Below are 24,782 nucleotides of genomic sequence, written 5' to 3'. Positions count from 1 at the left end.
GTTTGTCAGTGTGAATACGGTCTGTGCATGTCGGAGCACATGCAGGAGAGGTGATGATGAATATAAGGACAGTCAAGGTGAGCCGAGGGGAGGCTGTTGATGGGAGTGCTCAGACGACAGCAATCCAAACTACACAAGAGCAAGTTGTCCAAAATACAACTTTTCAGGGTCGAGGCTCCAGCTTTTCTGGCCTCAATATGAAGACTAGAGAAAAGGCGATAATGCCAGCACTTGGGAAAGCAGGCATTTTGATAATGATGCTATCTTTCCTCCATTCAGCTCCATGCTTTGGGATATGACCACATTACCTTCACAAATGGATATGACCTGAACGAGAGCAGAAATTCTCTCTTCATGACTTTGTCACAAATATACATATATATATAGATAATTGCCATGTGAAGGCTTCCAGCTGTTCCATGTAGCAGAGAAAAGTATAGAAGAGCAGGTGGGTAAAAAAAAAAAAGAGAAAGAAACAGCACAGGCAGAACAAGAGGAGATAAAGAGTGCAAAGTGTGAAGGATGAGGGGGATTAGTGGGAGACACTGAGGGAATATTTGAACTGCCCGTCACTGTGGAGTCAAACCATGGTCAAAGAAGATGTGCATCACGTGTGATTCCTCGGTTCTCACTCCTTACCTAAAAGTTCATAGAGGAGGTTAAGAATGTCTTTCCAAGCGGCACCTGCCTCCTCTCCGGCCATCTCGCCGAAGTGAGCTGCACTGTTATACAAGTTCATCCGGTCAATGCATTTGGACAGGAGGGTCAGCATACCCTGAAAAAATAAACAGAAATATATTAACATGAACATAATGTAATATATTGCATTACATTATAAATATGCATGTGTTACATAAATTGTAAATGTATTAATGCTTTGATTAGAGCTGACATCCCATGACATTATAAGCCTACACTCCTTTCCCCATTATCTAAGACTGATGTGGTTATTTTTCGTCAATTTACATACATACATCATACACTTTAATTATCTTAAAGTGGATAAACTTCATAGTCCAAACATCAACATGTGGAGTCAGCTTCCTCAAAGAGTGAATTGATTGAACTGAATATATATTAACTGATGTAAAATTAGGTTGTTCTGGCTAAATTCTTTAGTTTGCCAACTGTTAATTTATCTGCGTTTTGTTCCTCGAGATAAATGCTACACATGGCCCGCTCCCACCTCCTCTTTGAAGAGGTCTTGACGTTTGATGAGTGACCGGAGCAGACACTGTTTTTCCTCATGTTCCAGCTCTGAATCGGGCTGCTTGAAGTACTCGATCAGGTCGTTCAGTGTCTGCAGCACCTCTTCAACATAACCGGCGACCGCCATAGATTCACCCGCGGCAGTGCTGTCCAAAGCCCTGGGAAAATATGGGCGAGGATCAAGAATGGAACAAAAATTTAAACAGGACAGGTTGCGAATGATGCTGTCTCTTTGTGTGAGGCAGAGAATATTTCCCCACACCGCTCTGTCCTTACTTGATGAAGTTGGTGAAGAGGAAAGTGGTGTTACGGATGATGCGTGCAGCCCGAGACTCCTCGTGCTGACAGCGCTGGAGGATGAGACCGTCGTCCATGTGGCCTTCAGTATGTAGGCAGGCCTGGATCAAAGTAAAGACATTAATAATAAAAAATAAAAAAAATAGACCACACAACCAGGGGACTGTTGTTTAAGTTGCTGAAGTTCTTTGTACAATTTGAGATTTATATGTATAAATGTGCCTGACAGGTGTTTCAACATTATCAAAACTGATAACAATGTTTTTTTTCCCTCTAGTTTCAGACGATTGCTGATGAATGCATGCTTATAGGTAAGCATATGACTATGCATCTGAGGGTAATGTTAAAATATGGTAATACAGATCTGATATGCAGCATACTAACCTTTTTTAATGGCAGCACAATTCATGCTATGAGACTGCTATGAGACTGTAAATGCATAAAAGTTGTGGCACACTCAAAGTCATGTTAGTGTACTAAATATTAGCACGCCTGTAATTATCTTCCGCATCCAACCTCATGCCTACAACCGAATCACTGCCAGGCCGATATTCAATACAACAACACTTCCTCTCGTGTGGTTGCTTAGTTATCACTGCGCTTTCTGCAACCCACAAGCGAAAAAGAAACACGTCAGAATGTAACCTGTTCCTGTGAAAGCTCAATGAAATTTGACTCGCCCTAATCAAACAGCATAATCAGAGGAGGGAGCCAAGGAGGAGGATGCTGAGTGTGAACTGACCATCACCTCTAACCCGTCAGGTGCACTGGCATGCTGCCACGGCTGCGTGGACTGTCTGGCGCCGGCACCAGGTTGTTTGCTGTCCCTGGATACATGCCCAGTAGTGAGCAGCATCTGTGTGCCGCCATAATCCTCCCGTATCACCCCAAACTAACTGTCACCCTCTATGTGGCCCATTATCACATTTAAACAGGTCACTGCCTTGTGTGTGTGTGTGACGGGTGGAAGTGTCTACAGAGGAGGGCTCAGTCGTTTGTATTCACAGTTTTCAGGGTGAGAGGAAAATAAAGGTTTAGTTCACATGTCCTACTGGTTATATTGGTTGTGATTAGTACTGTGCATGTGGTGCAGACATAGAGCGGCTTGTCTTCCAATTGTTTTAATTGGCAGGTCGATTCCCAGCATCATGTGTCCTTGGGCAAGATTGACTGTGTGCAAGCACCTTGCATGGCAGCACGGTCCACTGTCCATGACGTGAGCAAGTGTACATGAATGGAAATCACATTTTTGCTATCAGACTGTTAAAAACAGTAAAAATGTATGATAGAAGTGAGGTCCTCTGTCCTGCATTATCTGTTGCTTCGAAACTCATTAAACAGGCCTTGCAGCAGTGACTGAAAATACTTTTATGACTCTTGTAATGTTTACCCTTCTTTTCAAGGGACCGAGACGAGACGATTTGGCGTCAGGCGCCAGGTAGGACAGCCACAGGCCCGTATCCATGTGCATGACAAAGCACATCGAGTCTCCGTACTTGATCTCAGGCACTCCCATGCCGTCGATGTCCCTCTTCGGGCCGGACTCGACCTTCTCCTGTTGTGTTCGCAATGTGAAAAGCACATCAACATGAGCACGGCCACAGAAACACTGAATCCACACTAGCACAAGAAATATGAATGACAAATGAAGATATATTGTGAGTCAATGTAATCAGGGAGGCAGGTTAAGGAGAACACATTCATTGGCCTGCCAGGAGTCTGCCGCTGGCCTCATTACCTTCGTTACATTTCTGGCAGAGCAGAGATAGAGTGATGCAGCTGATTGTAGTCGACAGAAAAGTAGTGGGGAACATATTAATGACGATGTTCAACATGGCAAAGTGTTGACCTTCTTAGATACAAGGACTGACTAGCTCAGGTGGCTGGTGTGGCATTATTATACGGAAAATGGCAATGGCAATTAAAAAATATATATATATTCATTTTTTGAAAGATGCTTTAGTGCTTAGATCCTGTACAATGTCTAAGTGTCCCACCAGAAGTGATTACTACAAGGGCACTCAAACTACAGTGTCAGAAGTATGATAAGTCTGTAAAATATTGTAAAGCCTCGGACACCAGTAGGACTCAGAAGACCTCTAAACTCTGGCTACTGTAGATAAAAGAATATCCACAGGAACAATGTGGTGCTCCATCAAGGTGACTCCAGGCACACGGCGCTTTATGTGGCGATCGAGACGGCTTACTCAACAAACTGTAAATCCAAGAAATCAGCTGAAGATAATTCTATAAATATGAGCTACAGGGAAGACGCGTTTTACTGGGGGATTATAGGAGGAGAATTTTCCCTCCTTTTGTCAAGGCGTCCTTCTTTTACTATTTTTTTTTTTTTTTTTTGAGTGATCAGTGCTCCTTCACAAACTAAATACACAAATACAGTAAATGTATTTACGGCAGTCCAAACATCCCACAGTACCAGCTTTTTACAAGGCTTACATTTTAAAATAGATCTTGCAGGCTATGAAGACATTATTTTTACTTTCAAAAATAAACTAAAAAAACAAGAAAACAATCATTTAAACAGCTGTAGCTCACATTTTGAAATGTGCTTAACAGATCGATACAGTGTACAACAGTTACATCATCCACTTGTCAGTTCAGGCACCACATACAGCCCAATTCAATCACTCAGATGAACCGGACCAGTAAAATGGTAACCTTCAAATACCAAGATTTATTGTTAATACCCTTATTTACAAAATCTGTTATGAACAACTTCTCCAATGTGAATCTTTAATGCGTCTCTGAGTAAGACTCTGCAACCTCTAATGAGAACAGTAAGAACAGGCTTTTTTTTTTCTTTTTTTTTTTACTGTAATGTGTTCTTTGTCATTTCAACACTTTGCAATGTGATGCTGGGCAAGAGTAAACCCTCTACTCTACACAGATCTCCTACATCACTATTCAAAGCTCCAGTTCCACCTAATCCTCCCATAGTGCATCATTCCTACTGTCAGTCAAATCATTTGACATGGAGCATTTTAAAGACTTTTTAGAACAGCTCAACACCTGCAGCTGGCTATCCATCACTCATATGATCATAAAGTCATCATTATTTCACTGGCGTTTGACTGGTTGAATGTTTGTGGACAGAATCCAAACGCAGTGTGTTTCTCTCATTTTTGACACCCCCGCTGCTCTTATAATGCAGAGCTCGGCATAACACCGGGAGCTGAATGTTAGACAAACTTAACTGTTTTAGACTTATTTCCAGGGGGACAAAACGTCGGTCTTATATTCAGAACAATAATGTAGCTTAAAATAGACTGTGGCTTGAGAAGAGTTTACAGTTTAAACTGTACGTTCTGAAATATTATTTTACTCTGCACAGAAACTCATTGAACTACAAACATAAAGTCACAACTTACTTCACAGGTTGTGATGTTTCCTGTTATTTGGGATCAGTTGGGAATAAAACAGGCTTTTTTTTCCCATTTGAGTAATTTAGTTGTAATTAATATTATCTTAATGGCATTCATGATATTATTGTTTTACATACATATTTAATAAAACATGATTCACAATTCAAATCTGGACAACAGGTCAGAAGGATATTAAACCTAAACAAATGTGCCTGGGCTATTTTGGGATATCTGCTCTTTTTTATGTATCTTAACGAAACAGAATGAAATAAACTGCAACCTGCAATATCATCTTTTTCCTACCGCAGCACATTCTACAAGCGCTGCATTTCTAACCACCAGCAAATACCTGCTTTTAATTAAAATTTCAAGTAAACGGTGTGCAGTTTTATCTCGTGGTATTTTTAGTTGCAAGATATTATTCTGGGAATACTCGCTGCAGAGTTCATCAAAGTGAGAGTGAGAGAAAAGACGATGGTAACTGAAAGAAGTGAGGGAATGTAAATGAAAGAACAAAGTAGCTCCTGTTTAACTTCTCATTGCATCAGAGTCACTTTAAATGCTGCGGCAGTAATGGTAAATTTCACTTTAATTTCTAATCAAAGTTGGCTGTTTGCGAGCCTGCTGCACGCGGACAAGCGGAATGTTTGCTCTAACATTTACATTGCGGTTTGTTCAGCCGCTGTGAAAAGGTCAATTTATGGTCACGAGGCATGAGCTCGTTAAGCACTTCCAGACGTGCCTCGGGACTTTTACGCTTTGATTCAGAGGATGCAGGGGAGGCTATTCTGAGTCCTCTTTTAATGAGGCGAGTTAACTAAGAAAATGTATTTACAACGCCCTGTTTTCTGGTGATGTAACTGCTTGGCTCAAGGGAGCTCATGAGCTAAATCATGTCAATTCAGTGGGGGGGGGGGGGGGGGGGGGGGGGCACTGACCTTGGAGGCCCTGAAGCAGAAAGCAGTGGACTTGGTGTCGGACTTCTCTCCGTCCTGCAGGACCAGTCCTCGATCTTTGGTGAGAGCCAGATAATGACCCGTGGAGAGGTGGCGTAATCGAAACGGCTGGCCCCATCGGATATGGCTACCACTCCAGCTAAACACAGAGAGCTGGTGTCACATACTTATACTCAAAATCAAGATATGAACTTTTCTTACAATCACCAGAGCAGCTGTGAACAGGTGCATTTTCCCACTGATTCTAATGGAATAATGACGCAAATAACTAAACTACTGACATCACATGCGAAACATGTGGGTGGTGCGGTGGAGCAGTGGTTAACAATACTGTCGCTAATCCTGGATTAAAGTCCAAATTAAGTTATTTCTATGTGGTGTTCTCATGATCACTCGGCGTGTTAGCCCTGCAATGGATTGTCCTGGAGTGTGGCCTGATATTTGTCCAAAGCCTCCTGGGATCAGATCAGGCCTCTTGAAACAAAAGCTTGCTGTGAGGAATGAATGGAGTTGACACAAAAATAAGCACTGATAGTTAGAAAAAAATGTATTCAGGAAAATGAATTTCATATTTGTAAGGTTTTGATTAACATATACACAACATCCATGATATTGTATTGTTAATAGTATAGAACTCAAGTCACATTCTTCAAGTACTCCAAAATACTCCAATTCAATCAGGAAGCAACTCATTAAAAAAATCGAATTGTAGTTCAACCTTTTTTTGCGTGACTCTTACAATATGTGGATCAAATGTTATGTATACTACATGCATCAGTCCAACAAAAAACAAAAATCAAACAGTAATATCATCTTTATCAAAAGTTTTCTATTAATTTAAATAGACACTGATGAATCTTCTGGCAATGCTGCATTTAAATTGTGCTTTTGTGTTTTTAGTAACTGTTCATGTTCATGAATTGTCATGTTTCTGAAACTGCCTCGTCTTGCTTGTTACGTTTATTTTGTTTGTTTTTTTTACCCAAAGTGAAATATGAACACCAGGAAGGAAAAAAAAAATGTTTGAAATTCTTTCCCAAGCCAAAAGGAAGATCAAGTGTCCTAATAATAAATACACCTGCGCCTTTTCAAAGACTCTGACAGGCGTCCCAGTCAGAGCTGGTAGACAAAATGCCGCGAGGGAAATTGTGTGGGTGGCCAGTTAAAGAAAGGAAGGAGAAGAAAGAGGGAAGGAGGGTGACAGACAGAAGATCGGTAGATTGAAAAGGACGGTACTCAGAACCTCACATTCAGGAGGACTCCGCCAACTAATTGGTAGTGACAGCTCAGAGCACAGAGAGGTGAAGCTATATATAACCTACAGCTGTGTAACTGACATTTATACAGGAAGCAGCTTTTCTTTCTGTTGTTCCGAATTACACCACTCAAATAGGACTTTGTGTCTTTTCAGTATTTCTGGGTGAAATCTATGTCAGGGTTTTAATTCAGATGGTGTCTGTGGAACAGTGAACATGTGCATTAAAGTGTGGTTTTACCTGATCCTGAGAGGCTCCAGTCTCCACAGAGAGCGGGCCTTTGAGGCTCCCTTTCCTGCCTCGTAGTTGACTCTTCTGAGAGTACAAAGACACAGGCAGGGACCGCAGTTATTTCAGAACTTTGACAAACAGAATAACAAAACAAACAGGGATTCTGAACAGCAGCAGAACAATAGAAATCCCGATTATATGTCACTGCTAAAACAGGGCGAGACGTCAGTATAAACCTATTATATGAATTCCTCACTCTAACATTGGGAGGGGCGAGAGGCAAGGATCAAACAGAGGTGAAAAAAGTATTCACATTCTTTACCCAAGTAGAAGACACAAAATATTACAAGTATAAGCAAGACAAAACAACACACAATGTGCAGAATTAGCCAAGAAACTGAATTTAGTCCCAAAAAAGTCTAAAAAAGAAAAAAAACAATGAGATTCTAAATTACAAAATGTTAAGGTTATTTAGCCAAGAAAAAAAAGATATCAAAGTTACAATAAAGTGATGTAATCTGCAGCAACTTATGAATGTCGTGCAATATCAGACTGAGCGAATGCACACCTCCCATTAATGTCTGGCGAACTTAGTAGAATTTCGGAGCCACTGACCTCTGCTCCTCTTCACTCTTGTCTGCTCCGGGGATGGTCAAGCTCTCATCATGCCCATGACAGAGACGCATCACGTGGCCACCAGTCAAATACCCTGACAACAACAAAAAGTGAGATTTTCATTAGCCTTTGCACAAACTCAAGAGTTGATCGAAAAACATCTAAGACCTTTTTTTTTTTTTTTTTTTTTTACAGGTCTAGTGTGTGTAGATCTTGGACTCCAACATCAAATTTAGTGGCAATACTTGAGGAAAAGCTTTTATCTACGCCCTCAAACTCACCGACAGCCATGTTCCCTGAAGAACAAGTTGGCTGGACGTTCCACAGCGTCTGCATGAAGGAGGCATCCACCTGAATGTTGCCATTGGAAATGGAGAGATGCTGGAAGAGAGAAGACAAAATACTTCAAACAAAAGTTTAGGCGACGTAGATAAACAATGATGTTCTGGAACGCTGACATGAGAAAGAAAACTGCAAACAGGATTGGATTTTGGAAGAAATTAGAAGAAATGTATATCCAGAACTGCTTAACGATGCTGCATAAATGTTTTTTCTTTGTAGTAATGTACAAATAATGCACTTTTGTATCCGGCTACTCATTTCCTGACAGACAGCATTTCTACGAGTTGAAGCTCAAACCTCGAGTAGCTTTTAGTAACTTTTAAATGATGTCTGTTTATTTGTACCATAAACACTTCGGAACAAATGTGTCCAATATTTTGGATTTAAAAAAAACCCTTGTTCTAATAGCCCAATAAATGTGAAAAGAGTCTGACAAACAACTTATTTTTTCACATGGTTAGCAATAACAAACCGGCCCAGTACCTGCAAGTGTTTACATTAACTATTGGTTTGATTGAGTTTATCGTTATTTAGAAAATATGAGTATTTAGTTTGCACAGTCAGGGTGAGGCATCACTGAATTGAATGAAAAATAACAACTTTATCCTTCAGCCATATAAGAAGATACATTTTGCATTTTCTCTTAAAAAATGTTTTCATTCTACAGGGAGGAGTACATTGTGTATTTCAGTGCACACCACACTATGACACAGGACCATAAAAATGCAACTGTGAAGACTTGCACTTTTTCCTCCCTAATATGTGTATGTATGAATTTTATCACCCTGACATTTGCAGGTTTAAACCCAAGATACAAAGCGGAGGGGAAACTCCTGGCATAATTCAGCCCGAGTGCACACAGAGCTCAAGTCCTAAAAAGACATCAAACGTCACGTCCTTGTTTCACAGAAATAAAACACTGATTGCTTCAGCTTTAATTGATCGTGCATCCTTTTCTCCAAAGACAGAGTTTGTGTTGGGGCACTTCAGGTGAAGATTTCCCCTGGGAGGAGGTGAAAGCGTGGCCCTGTGCCAGGTTTGCTTTAATTGCACATTTTCCTCCCTGTGGGGTCGCAGTAGCCTCTGAAAGCCGCTCGCTCTCCTCAACCTGGCACGTCGCCGTCCTTCCCTTTTTTTTTTTTGCCTTTTCTCTATCTGCCTCTTCCTCCGCCTCTCACTATCCCTCTTCAAACCCTGCCTCTCTCTTCACCAAGTAAGTTAATTGAGGTCGGACGTACAGCTCTGCATATGAGAGACGGCATTAACGCTCAGCTCATCAAGTAGATGGATGAGTTCTATCACAAAATATTTTTTTCAAAGTGAAACTGCACAGGAGGGCTTTACAGGTAATCAGATTTTCATTACAGATAGAGGTGTAACGTTCTCAAGTTTTCCTCTCGAATTGCTTTGTCACTCTGAGGTTGGCTGCGCTGACACGCATATCAAAGTAATCCCACTGCTGTGGAACTTTCCAGAGGACTTTCCGAGACAGACAGCGAAACACACTGATAACTCCTATATGGGGCACATTTTCCCCACAAAACAACCCCCCTTCCCTTCCCTTTTCTATTTGATATGATTCTCATTCAAGACCAGAGGCAGAGAGTTCTGTTCAAAGATGAAAACATTTGCCAGGGAAACCATAAAGGACCCAAAAGATCAAACACACAGACCAGACAAATGAAATTAAGAAGTTATACAACATTAAACTGGAAACTATTATCCGCTGTTAATATTCATGCATGAGCACAAGCCTAAATTGTTAATGAAATACTTATATTTAACTAATCGATTCTAATTATTCCTTTCTGTGTGGATTTTCTCCAGATGCGTCCATTCTTTGTCCAGTCCAGGGTTTTGATGTGTGTTCACATTTATCGGGATTGTTCAGATTGTAGCATGACTGCCATCAATACGTGGAAGCCTGAATGCTGCCATCCAAACAAGTGGACAGGATGGGTTTATTCCAAATGAGTTATTGTGTAGTTTCACTTCCGAATGCAGCACGGACAAGCGAGCTTCAAACGGACCAAACACGTAATGTAAAAGTCTTCAGAAGTCTCCTTCCTGCAGACCGAAAATGGCCGGCAGAGCAGAAGAATTTCTGCTGATGTATTGACTCTTTATACAATATATAAATCCCCAACTCATAAAAAAGGACACAAATGTGTACTCAATATGTCACAGAACATGCATCACAGCAGCTTCCCGGCAGGTGCCCTGTTTAATTATGTCGGTACAAAGCAAATCAGACGAGAGTGCAATCTGTGAATGCTGCCAAAGAAAATATATGTTGAACTGAACAGTGTCTGCTTCATATTGACGACTTCCTATGAGAGTAATGATATTGAATGCCGTTTCACATGGAAAGAAAAATGTTTGCATGTGGATCTTGACAGTGGATAACGATATTGAAATGAGCGTGCAGCTTGTAATAGCAATTCCTCAACTTCAAGCGATTAACTCCATACATTTGGAAAATTATATAATTTATTCCATTAGCAAATTAGGTTATTTCCTTTTACAGTTTTTGCCACAACAGATTTTATGTCAGACAGCCTTCCTGGTACCAGACTCTCAAGGTCAACTGTTAACCTGATACGCCACCCTGGTGAACACACATAAATGACTTATTAAAACCATAATAACAACCTTTCTGGGTATTTGTCCTCTCTTTTTTCGTGACCAGAGTAAGAATTGGCTGTTTAAATTGCAAATATTAATAGAATTTAAACAGCAAAAACTAGGATGAAATGTAAGTCTGTCAATCTGTATATGACAATGGGGACTAAATCTAAACAGCATTTTTATTTGTCATAACACCTTTTTTTTCCTCAATCATGAAGCCCACCTACATGCAAACTAAAATCTGATCATTATTCATTTTCTGGAGAAAGATCATGAGTGATGTTATTCGTGACCATGCAAACAATATGATTCAATATGTTTTATCAGGTAACACGACTTTGGAGATGTTGAAAGATTTGATCGGCACACTAAACTTTCTCCCCAACACTCCAATGTCTCTGTGCATGTAGACTGATATGTACACTTAATGATGCTGATTTCATTCTTTTACATCTGAGTGTAAGCAGAATACAGAGAAAGGCAAACAATGTCATGATAATTAAAATAAAGTTCCATTAGCTCCAACATTGGAACAAGTGACGCTGAGACACTGTAAACCTCATTATATTCAACAACATCAGGCCAGAGGTATTATGTGACTCTATTTGCACATAATTAAAAATATTAATCTGATAATGGACTGAAACATTTGAATCAAAGATTTCCAATTATTGCACGCCTGAAGTGCATTTAATTTTTCAAATGTATTCATTAGAATTACCCAAGCACTTCCAGTTATTGGATTTCATTGTGATGTAAATGGGCTCACTTGGAAGGTTTTGAAAGTTTCACTGTGGTGGAAAAAAAAACACTTGCCAGGTATCTTTCTGTCGACACGCTGACAAGAATCAGGTCGTCCCCGATGCGGACTTTCTCTCCCTCTGATCTCTGCTTGGATGCAGGGTGGATGGTCCACCAGCAAGCCTCTCCTGTTGACACAAATACACTCCAGACAATTAAAAGTGTGATCAGGTGAAGCGGTAAAGTTGAGCAGCTCTACCAAGCGACGAGTCGCATGCATCCCATCACTCTTCTCTCAAGCTGACGCGACTCTCATCTGAGCAGCAAAAAAGCATCAAACTTTCGACAGGCTGAAAGGAGCGAAGGAAATAATTCCACTTGAAAAACTGCCTTTTGCCCGTCTGTAGTTCAAATGTCAAATGCAGTACTTCTGCTCTCTCACACACACACACACACACACACACACACACACACACACACACACACACACACACACACACACACACACACACACACACACACACACACACACACAGTATTTCTCCCTCGAGTACTGATTAGATCTCAAGGTGAAGTCAGCCTGAAATGGCCACTCTGGAGAGAGCGCAGGGAACTAAGTGAAGTGTCCGTAGGTCATACTCTACCTATTGAATCTTCTTGTAGTCCAACATCAAACGACAGCTTGTCTGTCAGAGACCTTGAAGTTTTCAAACAGGTCAAGTACTGGTGAGGGGAAAAGAGGAATCAATGCCGGGTCACAAGGAAATACTACAACAAGCTGTGAGCAGAATTTAGCTTTTTATTCAAGTGTGTGACTGGAATACAATGTCGACATTTTGTTTTAGATTAAAGAAATATGAGTCAGGACATGACACATGCACACACTGACTATTGGAGCATTTCCTCCACGTAAAATGGTGTTTTGAAGTAAATGCTAAACAAATGTGTTAAAAAAAATAGTGAGTGGTTATTAATTATTGTACTTGGTGCTGTTGGTGGGCTTGCATTTACACTTCGCCTATATTGATTTTTCTTTCCTCTGCAATAATTAGCATTCACAGAAATATTTCAAAGTTCTAAACGATTACAGGATTTATATACATTAACAGGAATTTTCAATGTGGTCGACTTAAAACAACAATTTTAAACCAAATAGTGTAGCTTCACATCAATAAATACAAAATATAGGAACTTAGTTGTCAAAAAAAATATGAAGTTTAGTCAAAATGGTTGAATTCATCAAGAAATGTCATGTTATATTAGTGTTGTGTTTGCAAGATAAATTAATAAATACTTTCAATTGTTGGATGATGTTTCCACACAGACACATACCAAAAGATAAGTCACAAAAAGATGTTTCTAGTGAGTTAATTCATTTCACATGATTAAGACAATACTGATACTTCTTCCCATGGTCAAACAATAGTGTTAATTGTAATTCTGATAAAAGTTTATGATTAGTATTGTCTTTTTAGTGATGGTTTTGTTGACATGTTACACTCAGCTTTGTATAGTCAACATATGAAGTTAGTTGATACTGACCATGCCACTGAAGGAGTGGCGAAGGAGGATGGCGTGGCCGTAGAGCAGCGTCCGGTGTCCACCCCCCTGACCCGCCTGCCAGGACAGAAACATTCAACAGTATATTATCATACCCGGGCATCCTTGACCTCTAGCTCCTGTCAGGTCTGACAAATCGCATCTGTAAGTCTGCGTTAGTATCTTCACCTCTGAGTCAGACATTAAAGTCCCTTTGCTTTACGCCCTGTGTGAGTAAAGTGCAACCGGACTCAATCTTTTCAATTCGGATCTCCATTCCAAGTGCAAGCAGGACACAAGACAAAAAGAATAAAAGGAAGGAAGGAAGGAAGGAAGGAAGGAAGGAAGGAAACACACAAAACCACATCCACTGTCACAAAAACACATACAGTAACACACTCAAAAAGACAGGTTGTTCATTCTTGGGACAGGCAAGAATAAGTTTGACGTATGAACGCAAAATGCCTGAGGAAATGTGAGGAAACAGTGAATTAAAAAGAATGAGGATGAGGTTTTGTTTTTGTTTTGTTTTCATCTTCATCACAGTCAATAAGAAATAAAAATAAAAAGTCGATACTTACCTTTTTAATCAACCTCTAGCAGCACAAATGAAAATAAGACAAGATGTGGTAAGAAGTGACAACTTAACCTTTCCTGCCTTCGGAAGTTGGACAAACACGAGTGATATGGATGTGGTCAGCAGCAGGAATAACCTCTGTTCACTTTGATCCAACTAAAATTATCAGATGAATATAACCATACACTTTAAAAATAGGAGGCTACTGGTATGGGGTTACTACGATACTGTTACAATGGAATATAATGCAAGCTGCTGCAGACACACTTATCACAGAGATAACCAAGTCCTTTTAGTTTTTGGGTCACCAACATCATTTTAGTGCCAGAATAGAAATTCAATTTTAAGCTGTTTATATTTAGTGTTTTCATTGAACCTCTTATGAATAACATAAAACAAATGTGCAATCTGATGTCCGATGATACTCCTACAAAAACAAACTAATTATAAACCTTTATTGAATAACTGCAGGCAATGTCTTATTTGTCATGTTTACATTTTTGTTTTGGCCTAAAGGCTACATGAGTGTCTTGTCTACCAGATTAAATTACATAAGAAGATTACACAGGGGGGGGAAAGACTGTGGTATTCCAAGTGTGAGGGAAGGGTTAGTAAATATGTATGAATAGTATCATAACAAAAAAGAAATCATAGGATATAGCCTCAATGGGTCTGATTTGATTTGGGGAATTTTATGCTTTTAAGTCTTTCCAAGAAAAGGAAATTGGTAAATGTCTCAGAATTGGCTTTTCACCATATTTAGTGTCGTCTGAACAGGAGTGCCTGTTTAATTGAATATTGCATGTACAGTCCAATAAGCAAGGAAGAAATCCGTGGTGCGTCGCGAGGCGTCCTTTTCTAAACATTTGCGAGTCCGAGGTGAGTGACATTAAAACTGTATGCTAACTGAAACAACAGAAGGGCCTCTTGCTGCACTACTGTTTATCCAACAAGCAACGCATCGAGGCTATCTTCTGGCCCAGCTGTCAATGTTTATTTGCAAGTTTGCAGGAGGGGTCACATTTAAAGTGACTGAAAGGGAAGTCCCTACTGTCCCAATCACAATTTGACCCTGAGCTTGTTCTGTCTCTGCTTCAAAGTCTCTCCCAGATGGCTTCTATCGGCCAGACGAAAAAGGAAACGAGGGGGTTCAATCAAAGAAAAATGGGAAGAGTATCCCGCAACAGCCGGGGGGGGGGGAGAGAGAGAGAGAGCGAGAGAGAGAGAGAGAGAGAGAGAGAGAGAGAGAGAGAGAGAGAGAGAGAGAGAGAGAGAGAGAGAGAGAGAGAGAGAGAGACTGTATTTCAGGCCTGCTGTCGTGCTGACAAATCACTACCAGGAACTGTGACCTTTGGTTTTTATCCTCTCCCGTTATAAGCACAATCCTACTAAACAGCTTGGCCTGTTGAGTGTGATTCATAAGATTTACAAGATTTTAAGAGAGCAGGTGAGACATAGGAAGACGTCTAGTGAATTTTGTACAGTAAAACTTAAACCACGCAGCTGAACTGTTGTGACACGTTCCTTTCTGCCAAAAAGAAAAGTAAAACATTTAAAGCAACGGCACCTACACAGGAATAAAACTGGTAGCTCGTTGTATATGTGTGAAGAGTGCACGCCTCACTGTAGTCCACTTTACAGAACCTAAAACAAATTAACTAATAGTCTTCATTTATCACAATTTTGTTTTTATTGGTACAATAGTAAACATCTCCATTGAACCAAGAAAACTGGACTAGATTATAAAAGTGTTGACTTTTAGATCTTCAGTCAACACTTAAGGCCATCTGATAAAAAGTTAAAGTCGATGCACTTATTTACTGTTATAGACAATATTGTGGTCCTAAAAGGCAGTTGGCTATTAAAGACTGTCAGAAGAATACTATGCGTTGTTTTGTTTATTATATTTTGCATGGACTAGGTGTCTGCTTGGCTGCTCCTTTTTTTCCAGGGCTCACTGCAATTTGCACCAGAGAGGTTTTTATGTTGGCTGTGCCCAAGGCCCAAACCACAAACCACGATGCTCAACGTCAGGACTCAACGCAGGACTTTTTTTGCTATGCATTCTTGTAGGTGATGATTTTTATTTAACTTTAAGAGTAAAGTAAGTTGTACCGCATGTATTTATGTCCTCATTTGTAAGAAGAAGTGCAGGGGTTTATAGGGCAGTCCCTTCCACAGCCCACAAACATGCATTTGAATTGGCGAATCTAAACCAGGGCTCGCCAACCTCAGGCACCTCAGTTGGCACGCCCCAGCATAATCATTGGCACAGTAGCAAAATCCCTCTAAATAAGCTGGGAATCAGTCATTGTGTCAAATCCCTGCCAAAACGCCAAAACGCAAATGAGACCAACACACACCTACTGTATCTAAACAAGCTCATTTACATCAGTGTGTGTGGCTCTCATTTGCACTTGTGGATTTTGGCAGGGATTTGCAACCCCAGCAATTTATCACAACCCAAACAGTATGAAAATGTGGAGTAAATTTTGTGAGATATAATCATTTTGATAATTGTAACGTGAATAATAAGTCAATGCATGAGAGGCAGGTTTCTACTCCTATTGTCCAAGTTTGTTACTGCTGCATCTGTACGATTGTCAAACTTGATAGAGTTTTAAAAATAAATGTACAAATAAAAATGAAAGCTACACTGGACACTTTGTGCACTGGGGCCATTGTTTTAAAGTTTGTCAGTGAGTAGCAGGGTAGTTATAAATGGTCACCAGAGCCAAAGGTTTATTTTTTAAATAGCTACTTGCTGCCCTTTCGGTCATTTTGTGTCTCCAAGCATGTCTTTTTGGTTGTTTTGTGTCTCCAAGCATGTCTTTTTGGTTGTTTTATCACTTTGGACTTTGGGATCTTGTAACTGACGGGGGTGGGTACATTTTTCATGACTCTGATCAATTTATCTTCCAAACACTTGTTTCATTTTCAAAGCAGCCGAGCTTTACGAGAATCGACCAGTGCCCGATTCATCTTTCCCAGAGAGTGACATAGCTATTACACCAAACTATGGCTAAGTAATCCATCTAAATGTTGACTTAATATCAGACGCTTATCTTGCAGGGAATGATGAAAGGATGGAAAACCGCACACGAATCAATTTTCTAAGGCTCTGGAGGAAAGTCATGCCAGACTCATTTGCTAAGTACCATCAGATAAAGTGTTTCTTATGAACATATTATCTGCCCTGTCCTTCAAATCATGTGGAAAATGAGACAGAGATTGTGTTCCGTTTGTTGCATATGTGCTGCATATACAATTCAAAAGGCTGTTAAAATAAAAATAAAAAAAACAAAAAAAAAACAATAAATCATCCAAAAACATTTCAGTGGGATGAGTATCAAAGGAATCTCTGAAATCCAAACTGATTTCAGGACATTTCCTCTCTTAAAATTAAATGATGTTAGAGACCAAACCCAGAGAAAACAGAGCAGCACACCCAAACCAAAGTGAGTTTATTTTTCGTCAACTTGTGGTTTTCCAGATCTTTCTTACTCATCTTTAAAAATAAAAATAATAGTCGTAAAATTGCATGTTTACAGCACAAGCTCTATGTTGTTGAAGCTTTTTACTTAAATAAAACAATAAAAACAAAAACACACAGAAATGTATGATGGATGCATGAAGCTAATGAGAGTCAGACACTTTCACAGAGGCCAAGCAGAAGCATTTGACTCAAGTGTGCAAGGTGGCAGCACCAACGCATGTCTATTTCAAGATTGCCATAAGTTAAGGTTCAGCGACGTCTGTGACAAGCTAATTGATTGTCTCCAGACAGACTCGGGGAGGGAAAGTGAATATGCTGAGCTATGATGAGGTGAAAGCTTAATTTATAATCCCAAAGGAAATCCCCCCCAGGAAACACATGTCATTTTAATATCCAATTGCTCAATGTGTGGTGAGGTGAAAAAAGATTTAATGTGCTGGCCTTATGTTCACTTCAATGCAGTACTTTTCTCCCGTTGCACACAGGCTTTAAATGCAGCTTTTATGACTGTCAAAGATCGGTCACTGCTCCAAGTGAAAGTGTCAAAAGTTAAACCCTTTCGTTTGACTGGCAATACGTCTGTCATGCACGCCGACAACATGATGGAGGACAAAAACTGAAGGATGGACCTACCCATTTTTCAAGGTCAGCACTCTAATAACACAGAAATACAGATGGAAAAAATGTGTTATTGAGATGTATGGCAGGCAATTACACAACTCTGAGAGCAACAATTATGAGAAAAGGACCCTTGCAGCAGGATGTATGAGGACGGTGATGTATTAGCCTTGCTACCAGAGAGTTTGTATTCCCGCCAACATCATGTTGTCTTGCCAAGCAAGGCCAGCCAACAATGCTGCACTGTTGAGCACTAAACAAATCTGCTAGCCAGGCTAATAACAATGCAGGCCTGGTTCTCCAACAGAAAGGACCCAAGCCATATACGAAGTCAGACACTTGTGCCAGACAGCGATGTTGTGCATGAAAGTACAGCGGTGGCCAGACCAACCCGGCACAGGGCATGCCTCGGGGTGTCTTGCAATACTGCAGTGGGATTTTGTCCCCAATTCATCTTCACAGATAACACTGCAATGCTGTCTCGTGCTGGGGTTTTGGTAATTGCAACGGCTGTACTGCACAATAACTCATGCTACCATAGCGCTGTCATCTCTGTTCCTCAAATACACATGGGTCTGCTTTCAATGTGGGGGAAAAATGACCTGCTGATTTTAATAACCATCCGTTTTCAAAGTATTTTTCGCTGATTTAAGCTTTGCGACTTGGAATAATTCCTGATGCCTTCAGTCTTTTAGGACATGTACGATATTTAATTCATGAACTGTTTTGGCATGAAATGTAATTTAAGACTGCATCTCTGACTGAAATGCTGAGCAACAGTTTTTGAGGATAAAATATCAAACCATTAAAAAAAACAATCTGCATAAATTAAATGTGAATTATTACTTGCAGCCTTGATTACAGGTGCATCTCAAAACATTTGAAAGCAAAGTTAATGTTTTGGGGTTTTTTTCCACCACATTTCATTCCATATCTATTTTAGATCTTTTTTTTATTAATTCATGACAAACAAAAATATAAGAATATTCTTTAGGATCAGATGCATTCTCTTTTTATATCATTATCAATAATCATAGTAATGAATCTTTTAAAAAGGTTTCAAACTGTAAGTACTAACGTTTCAATGATATCCATATACTTCAGGTGCAACTGTAAGAGTAAATAAATTCACCAGATCATAAAGGCTTTATAGGTGAACACAGATCATGTGGATTCAGTGAGAACAGCGATATATGAAACAAAAATAAAACAACAAATGACAAATGACCAATAACAAGCAGCTTTTTTAGTCTAAATTAATCTTTGGATCCATTTCAGATTCAGGCGCTGTTTTCTCTTTGTTTTTCCCAAAACATGAGTATGGAGGAAAGGTTTCAAACAGGTGATCCAAACAAGGGTGTCGGCATTATTTCTTGATCTCTCCCGTTGGTGGCTTGAAGTGATGAGATTAAATGGCACATGAAATGACTCTGTTAAAGCAGAACAGCATGAGTGAAAGTGAGCATCTGATGGGGGCTTTCCAGACCAAACGTAGCCCATCGGACTGCTTCATTGCTATCTATGACACTCCAGAAGAATCTGCTCCGATCCGCCATGACTTACCTGTTTCTAATAAACATGCCGAGCGGCCTGGAGCAGAGCCTGAAGGGAGCGGCTCACACGGCCGAGTGTAAAATCTAGAGAGCGGAGGGTGCGGGAAAAAAGGTGCTGTGGACGTAGCACAGCGCTCACAGATGACCTTACGCCTTTTTTCCCCCTCCAAAGAAATAGGCACATGAGAATAAACCCTCTGTTCAAGGTTTCATTAGAGTTCTTCATATCAAAGTACTTAAGCTGTGTGGCCTTTTATACGCACCTTAAATTAACAAGTGTTTCATAAAGTGGCACTCAAACTATTCTAACTGAACTCAACACTAATGAGCTGATAGAGAAAGTACAATTTCATATCAGGAGAAACTGTCCATGCTTCAAAACATGTCCAAAACAAACGCCTTTGCAAACAGATTTTCAGAATGTTTGGCAAAAAAGAAAGAAAAAAAACCCAGACACGACAACGCTATTATGTTTCTTTTAACACTGAAAGGTCAGTATCTGTTTGTGAAATTGGGACTCACTTGAAGGTTTTCCCAAAACTAAAGCATAAAATCTACCTGTTTGAAAGCAAACTTTGCATAAAAAGTAAAATAAAAACTATAAAATTAAGAAATAAAAAGTGAGATAAGCTGTTTGACATTGGCAGAGAAGATCTGGTATTTTTTTTTAAAGGGCACAACTGACATCTCTTCATTTTACTGAAGCATCAACGAATGAAATATATCCTTATCATTATACTCTGCTCCTCATCCCACAAATGCATGTTCTTTACAAAAATGGCCCAATTGAAGAGGACTTATCAGGCTTTACAAAGGTATGAGATTAAAAAGCAGACAAAATATAGAAGTAATCTACTAAACCTGTGTGTGTGTGTGTGTGTGTGTGTGTGTGTGTGTGTGTGTGTGTGTGTGTGTGTGTGTGTGTGTGTGTGTGTGTGTGTGTGTGTGTGTGTGTGTGTGTGTGTGTGTGTGTGTGTGTGTGTGTGTGTGTGTGTGTGTGTGTGTGTGTGTGTGTGTGTGTCAATGAACAGACCCACCACCTTGGCAGTAGAGGTGAACAGCGCCACTGTCAATGACAGTTAAAATTAAATCACTGGAATAAAAACACAAAATTGTACTTAAATGTCACTCCTCTCGCGCTTCAAAGCACCATTCTGGGAGAGATATCAAAACCATTTTGAACATTTGAAAGCTTCACTTTGGCAGTAAAATAATTGTTTAAAAATTCTGCAATTGATGCCAGTTTTCAGCATTTCAAGTGAGTCGAGCTCTTTTAAAGCAGATTAAAAGCATTTTGTGCCTCAAGTACCGTAACTACATGTGATGAGGATCTTCATTCTACCTCTCCTGCTTCATTACGTAAATTAGAAAACCACGGGAAGGCCATTATTCAGTCATATTGATCCTTTCCTGTCTTAACAAGAAGATCAAAGATTGACTACGTGTACTGTGGGAGAAAAAAAACAAAACACTCAAGGGCATCTTGCAAGAGGATGCAATAGGGAATGTGAGCGTGTGTGTCTGTATCTGTGTGCGTGAGAGAAACCGGGAGCAGACTGATTTCAGTTGGATAGAGGGAGATACTCACCCCTTCGCTGTTCTGTCCCGAGTTAGCCAGCATCTCCTGCAGGGCCCGCACTGACAGGGACTGCTCCAACACAAAGTTACAAATACACATGTCTGGAGGAACATACTGCGAGAGATAAGAGCGGGGAGGGAAGAAAGGAGGGAAGGAAAAGAAGAAGGCAAGACAAAAGGAAAAAGAGAAGGAAAGTTTAGTTGAAAAGTCAACGATTTGGCAAGGATTCCAAAATATTCCAGTATTTCAACCATTTCCAAACTTTAGTGGATATATCCATCATGAAGCTACAAAACAAAAGCACTGAGGAGTTCTCTCGGTCTGTTTATATCCTGAAAGTGTCTTATTGTTTTCTAAAATTTGACTTTAACAACAGAGCAGCCAGATCCGAGGACTTTATTGTGAACTCATTATTTCATTATTTAAGGATATCCTCAGTTCCAAACAAATAGTGATTCTGTGTAAAACTAAGCATCACAATGCAACTGTAATCTAAACATATACTGTATTGAGTAAATGTTGAAATAAAAAAATGTGGTGTATTAGTCTTGTATTTGTAATCATTTGTTGATCTTTAACTGCTTTACTTTCCAATTTATTAACAGTTGAGAAATGGGTGTCAATTTAAACGTGTTCATATATTTATTCGATTTGTAAAAGTTGCTCTTCATTCAATAATTCTAACTAAATGTGAGACAAGAGAACCCACGGAAAGGATTAACCAGCACACAGAGCAACGGTGCACATAAATAATTCTGTTAACTTTGGACTGGTTTGTCATCTCGGTGTGTTGTTAACGAGTAGCCTGGGAAATACGAGGAAGGCTGTCAGAAAGGTGTGCAGCCCGGTGCCACAATGACCGATAATTAGTTTGACGGTTGCTCAGAAAGCCACTGTTGTTTAACTTTCTGCAATAATAAGGCTTCATGTTGTCAGATAAAACCCACATTGCTTATGCTTGGATAAATTCAGTAATAACTGATGATTATAAAATATTCATGGATCAAAGATCATCTACAACAAAGGGAGTATATATTATAGAGGCGATTAAACATGGATCCACTTCAAAGAGTTGATATAAAATAGGGAGAAATTAAGCTTTCAGCATCGCATAAGGCCTGTAAATCACTCTCAACTCAACAGAAGAAGAAAATTAACTTACTTAGTGCTAGATGGCACTGTTGATTAATGCTACACTGCTGAGTGTAAACACAAACAAACATTCGCCATAACTCAGTAGCACCCACGCACACATAACACTGCATATCCTGAATGATTCTCGTTACGTATAAAGTATAACAGTGTTTATCTGTAGTTGGCGTTATATAACACGCAGCCCTTTCCATCCAAACAGAGAAGAGGATGAGGGATGATTTAAAGTACTGCTGGGGTGCCTCCCCTGGCTCAGAAACACAAGCAGCTGACCTCTGACCTCCGCAGTGGAGTGAGAAATGTGAGCAGGGTAGAGGGCTGCTGGGTGATAATGAGGACGGGGCTGCTCTGTAACACAACACAAACATGCATGGGAACTGCCAACAACACAGTTTGTGTGTGCGTGTGCGTCCAGGTCAATGAGCACTGAAACCAGCAGCCCAGTTCTGACCTCTCAAATGCTCATTTTAGTTTTTCGCTGACAACATATCAGGTGAGGAAAAATTCCAACATGTACTTTGAGCCACGGTCACGTCAATAATCACTTTTGTCTTTAAGAGGACATTCAGAAGTGACACCTGTGCCATCATGCAGCCTTCTGCTGTGATAACTCGCTACCTGCTGCAAGTCTTGCACCTCTTATGAATTATTCACCACTAATTTTCCAATTATCATACTTCTTCTTCCAGGATTGAGCACACATACTGAACATTGAGCCGTGTCTGGGCTCAAAGGAGGTCGTCTCCGAGGCCACAGCTTGCCTTTAAATAGACGCATTTCTTACACACTCTACAGAGAGTAAAATATCATGAGTTGTAATGAGTTGCATATTTACAAATGTATAGTCGCCTACAGCTATATGAAAAATACTCAGAAGAGATCAACATGGGATTCAAATACAGAGACTTAAAGAGTCACTTTAAGTTTTCAAAGCTGACCCCTCAAGGCAACATCATTTTACAAAATATTCTCCTTTTAAAAAATCTCAAGCGTCGTTCCTTTTGAAGAAACTCTTGGCATTTGTTTTCATAAAACAGACTAACAGCACCTGATGACAAACACAGAAAAACAATTAAAACTGTTTGAGTTTCAGCAGGTTCCTAAATATATCTTGTTTATCACTACAACAAGTGCAATATTAAGAAGTGCCTAACTGAGAAAAAAGAAATTAATAGTTTTGTCCAACTAATAATTAATAACGAGTAATTTTTCATTTTCAGTAATTAGTGAAGCAACTCCAGTGTTAAAAAAACCCAATTATGATTGATTAACTGCATTCAAGTACAACTTTGCAGTAACTTTCATTGCACTGGCAAACAAACACAATGTTTGCAGTTCCATGTCTGTATATTTGACTCAAAATGAAGTACAGGCAAGAGTAGAAATGTATAAAATGTATATCCTCTCGTCAAGAAACATTTTCTTCATCTGCATTGCCAATAGCAGGTTACCAAACAATGTCTTGTTGTACAAATAATAATAAACACTGCTTCTACTGGATTAATCAGTCACAAAAAAGTCCTGAAGGCAATATATAATTGTGTTTGAGAAATTGCATGCCTGAAATTTCACATTATGAAACATTGAGTATGTCAAGATATCGACTAAAATATCTGAAAACTGGATTAATTAATCACGATGATGAATCGGCATCTTGAAAGTTACAACTTTTACTGAATCAAGGAGGATAATGATATACATCCTTACATTTATTAAAACAGAAAAATACAAGTGAAATAAATAAAATAAATAAACTGAATGAATTATAACCTGCAGCTCAGGAAATAACTCGAGTTTGGCAACATGAATCTTGCGAGCCATTTGCTGATCCATGAAGTTGCAGAAATGTTTAGTTTATGTCATGTATATAAAGGTATATGAAATAAACTATAATTTAACTTTATAATGTGCAGTAGTAATATATGATGTCAGAGCAACAAAATAAACATTACTTTTCAAATCTCTTTCACAGAAAGGGTTTATGTTACCTCGGTGGATTTTTGAACCAACTGCAGTCACAGCATGTTAGATTTCTGGCATTGAGACGTCAACACCTAAAATCAGCTACAAGATGACAACATCTTCGCTGGGAGCAGAGGCGAGGGCTGTTCCCAGCAGCCTCTGCAGGTGAAGCCCTGAGGCTCAAAGGCAGTTCCAGGTGAGTGAACGGAAACAAGCACTCATGTCCTCAAATCTGACTGAAAGTCATATTGCGCAAGAGCCAAAGTGAATTGGATTTCACTTCACATACGCACATTGTGAAGCGTTCCCAGAGTTTTAACAGTTCCAGACATGAGATTATCATTCCGACATGTGAAAACATGAGGTGTTGGAAACTGGATCACTGATTGACATGTCTCACAGCAATCACTGCAAACTGTGAGTAATGATGTACATAATGATATACAACAATTATCCTCCTATTAGTGGGCGTATTCTCCAGGGCTAACACGATGTGCTTCATTTCATCATGTCTTTTTTTGTTTTCTTCTGCAGTACTAGAGCACTTTTGTTTTGAACAGGAGAATAATGAGACGTGAAACAGCGTGTTGACAGCTCAGTTGTGTTGCTACAACAGATGTGACAGCAGGATGCAAACTCTCATCCTTC

At 39.7% G+C, this 24,782-nt stretch overlaps 1 protein-coding gene across 1 annotated transcript in view; it reads right to left on the bottom strand.

Moving 5' to 3' along the window:
• ryr3 (ryanodine receptor 3) overlaps positions 1-24,782 on the bottom strand; it is a gene marked incomplete at its 5' end in the record, with an annotated part of 112,208 nt that overhangs the window by 72,793 nt on the left and 14,633 nt on the right. The window contains 13 exon segments of the mRNA XM_080514075.1: positions 640-775; positions 1,187-1,367; positions 1,486-1,607; positions 2,897-3,061; positions 5,828-5,984; positions 7,342-7,416; positions 7,948-8,041; positions 8,229-8,328; positions 11,734-11,846; positions 12,303-12,381; positions 13,201-13,275; positions 17,904-17,924; positions 21,030-21,134. Of these exon segments, the coding sequence (XP_080370201.1) occupies positions 640-775; positions 1,187-1,367; positions 1,486-1,607; positions 2,897-3,061; positions 5,828-5,984; positions 7,342-7,416; positions 7,948-8,041; positions 8,229-8,328; positions 11,734-11,846; positions 12,303-12,381; positions 13,201-13,275; positions 17,904-17,924; positions 21,030-21,134 (1,423 nt within the window).

Source organism: Blennius ocellaris (assembly GCF_963422515.1).
Source record: "Blennius ocellaris genome assembly, chromosome: 18".
NCBI classification, from domain to species: domain Eukaryota; kingdom Metazoa; phylum Chordata; class Actinopteri; order Blenniiformes; family Blenniidae; genus Blennius; species Blennius ocellaris.
This window is presented reverse-complemented; position numbering and strand designations above follow the sequence as displayed.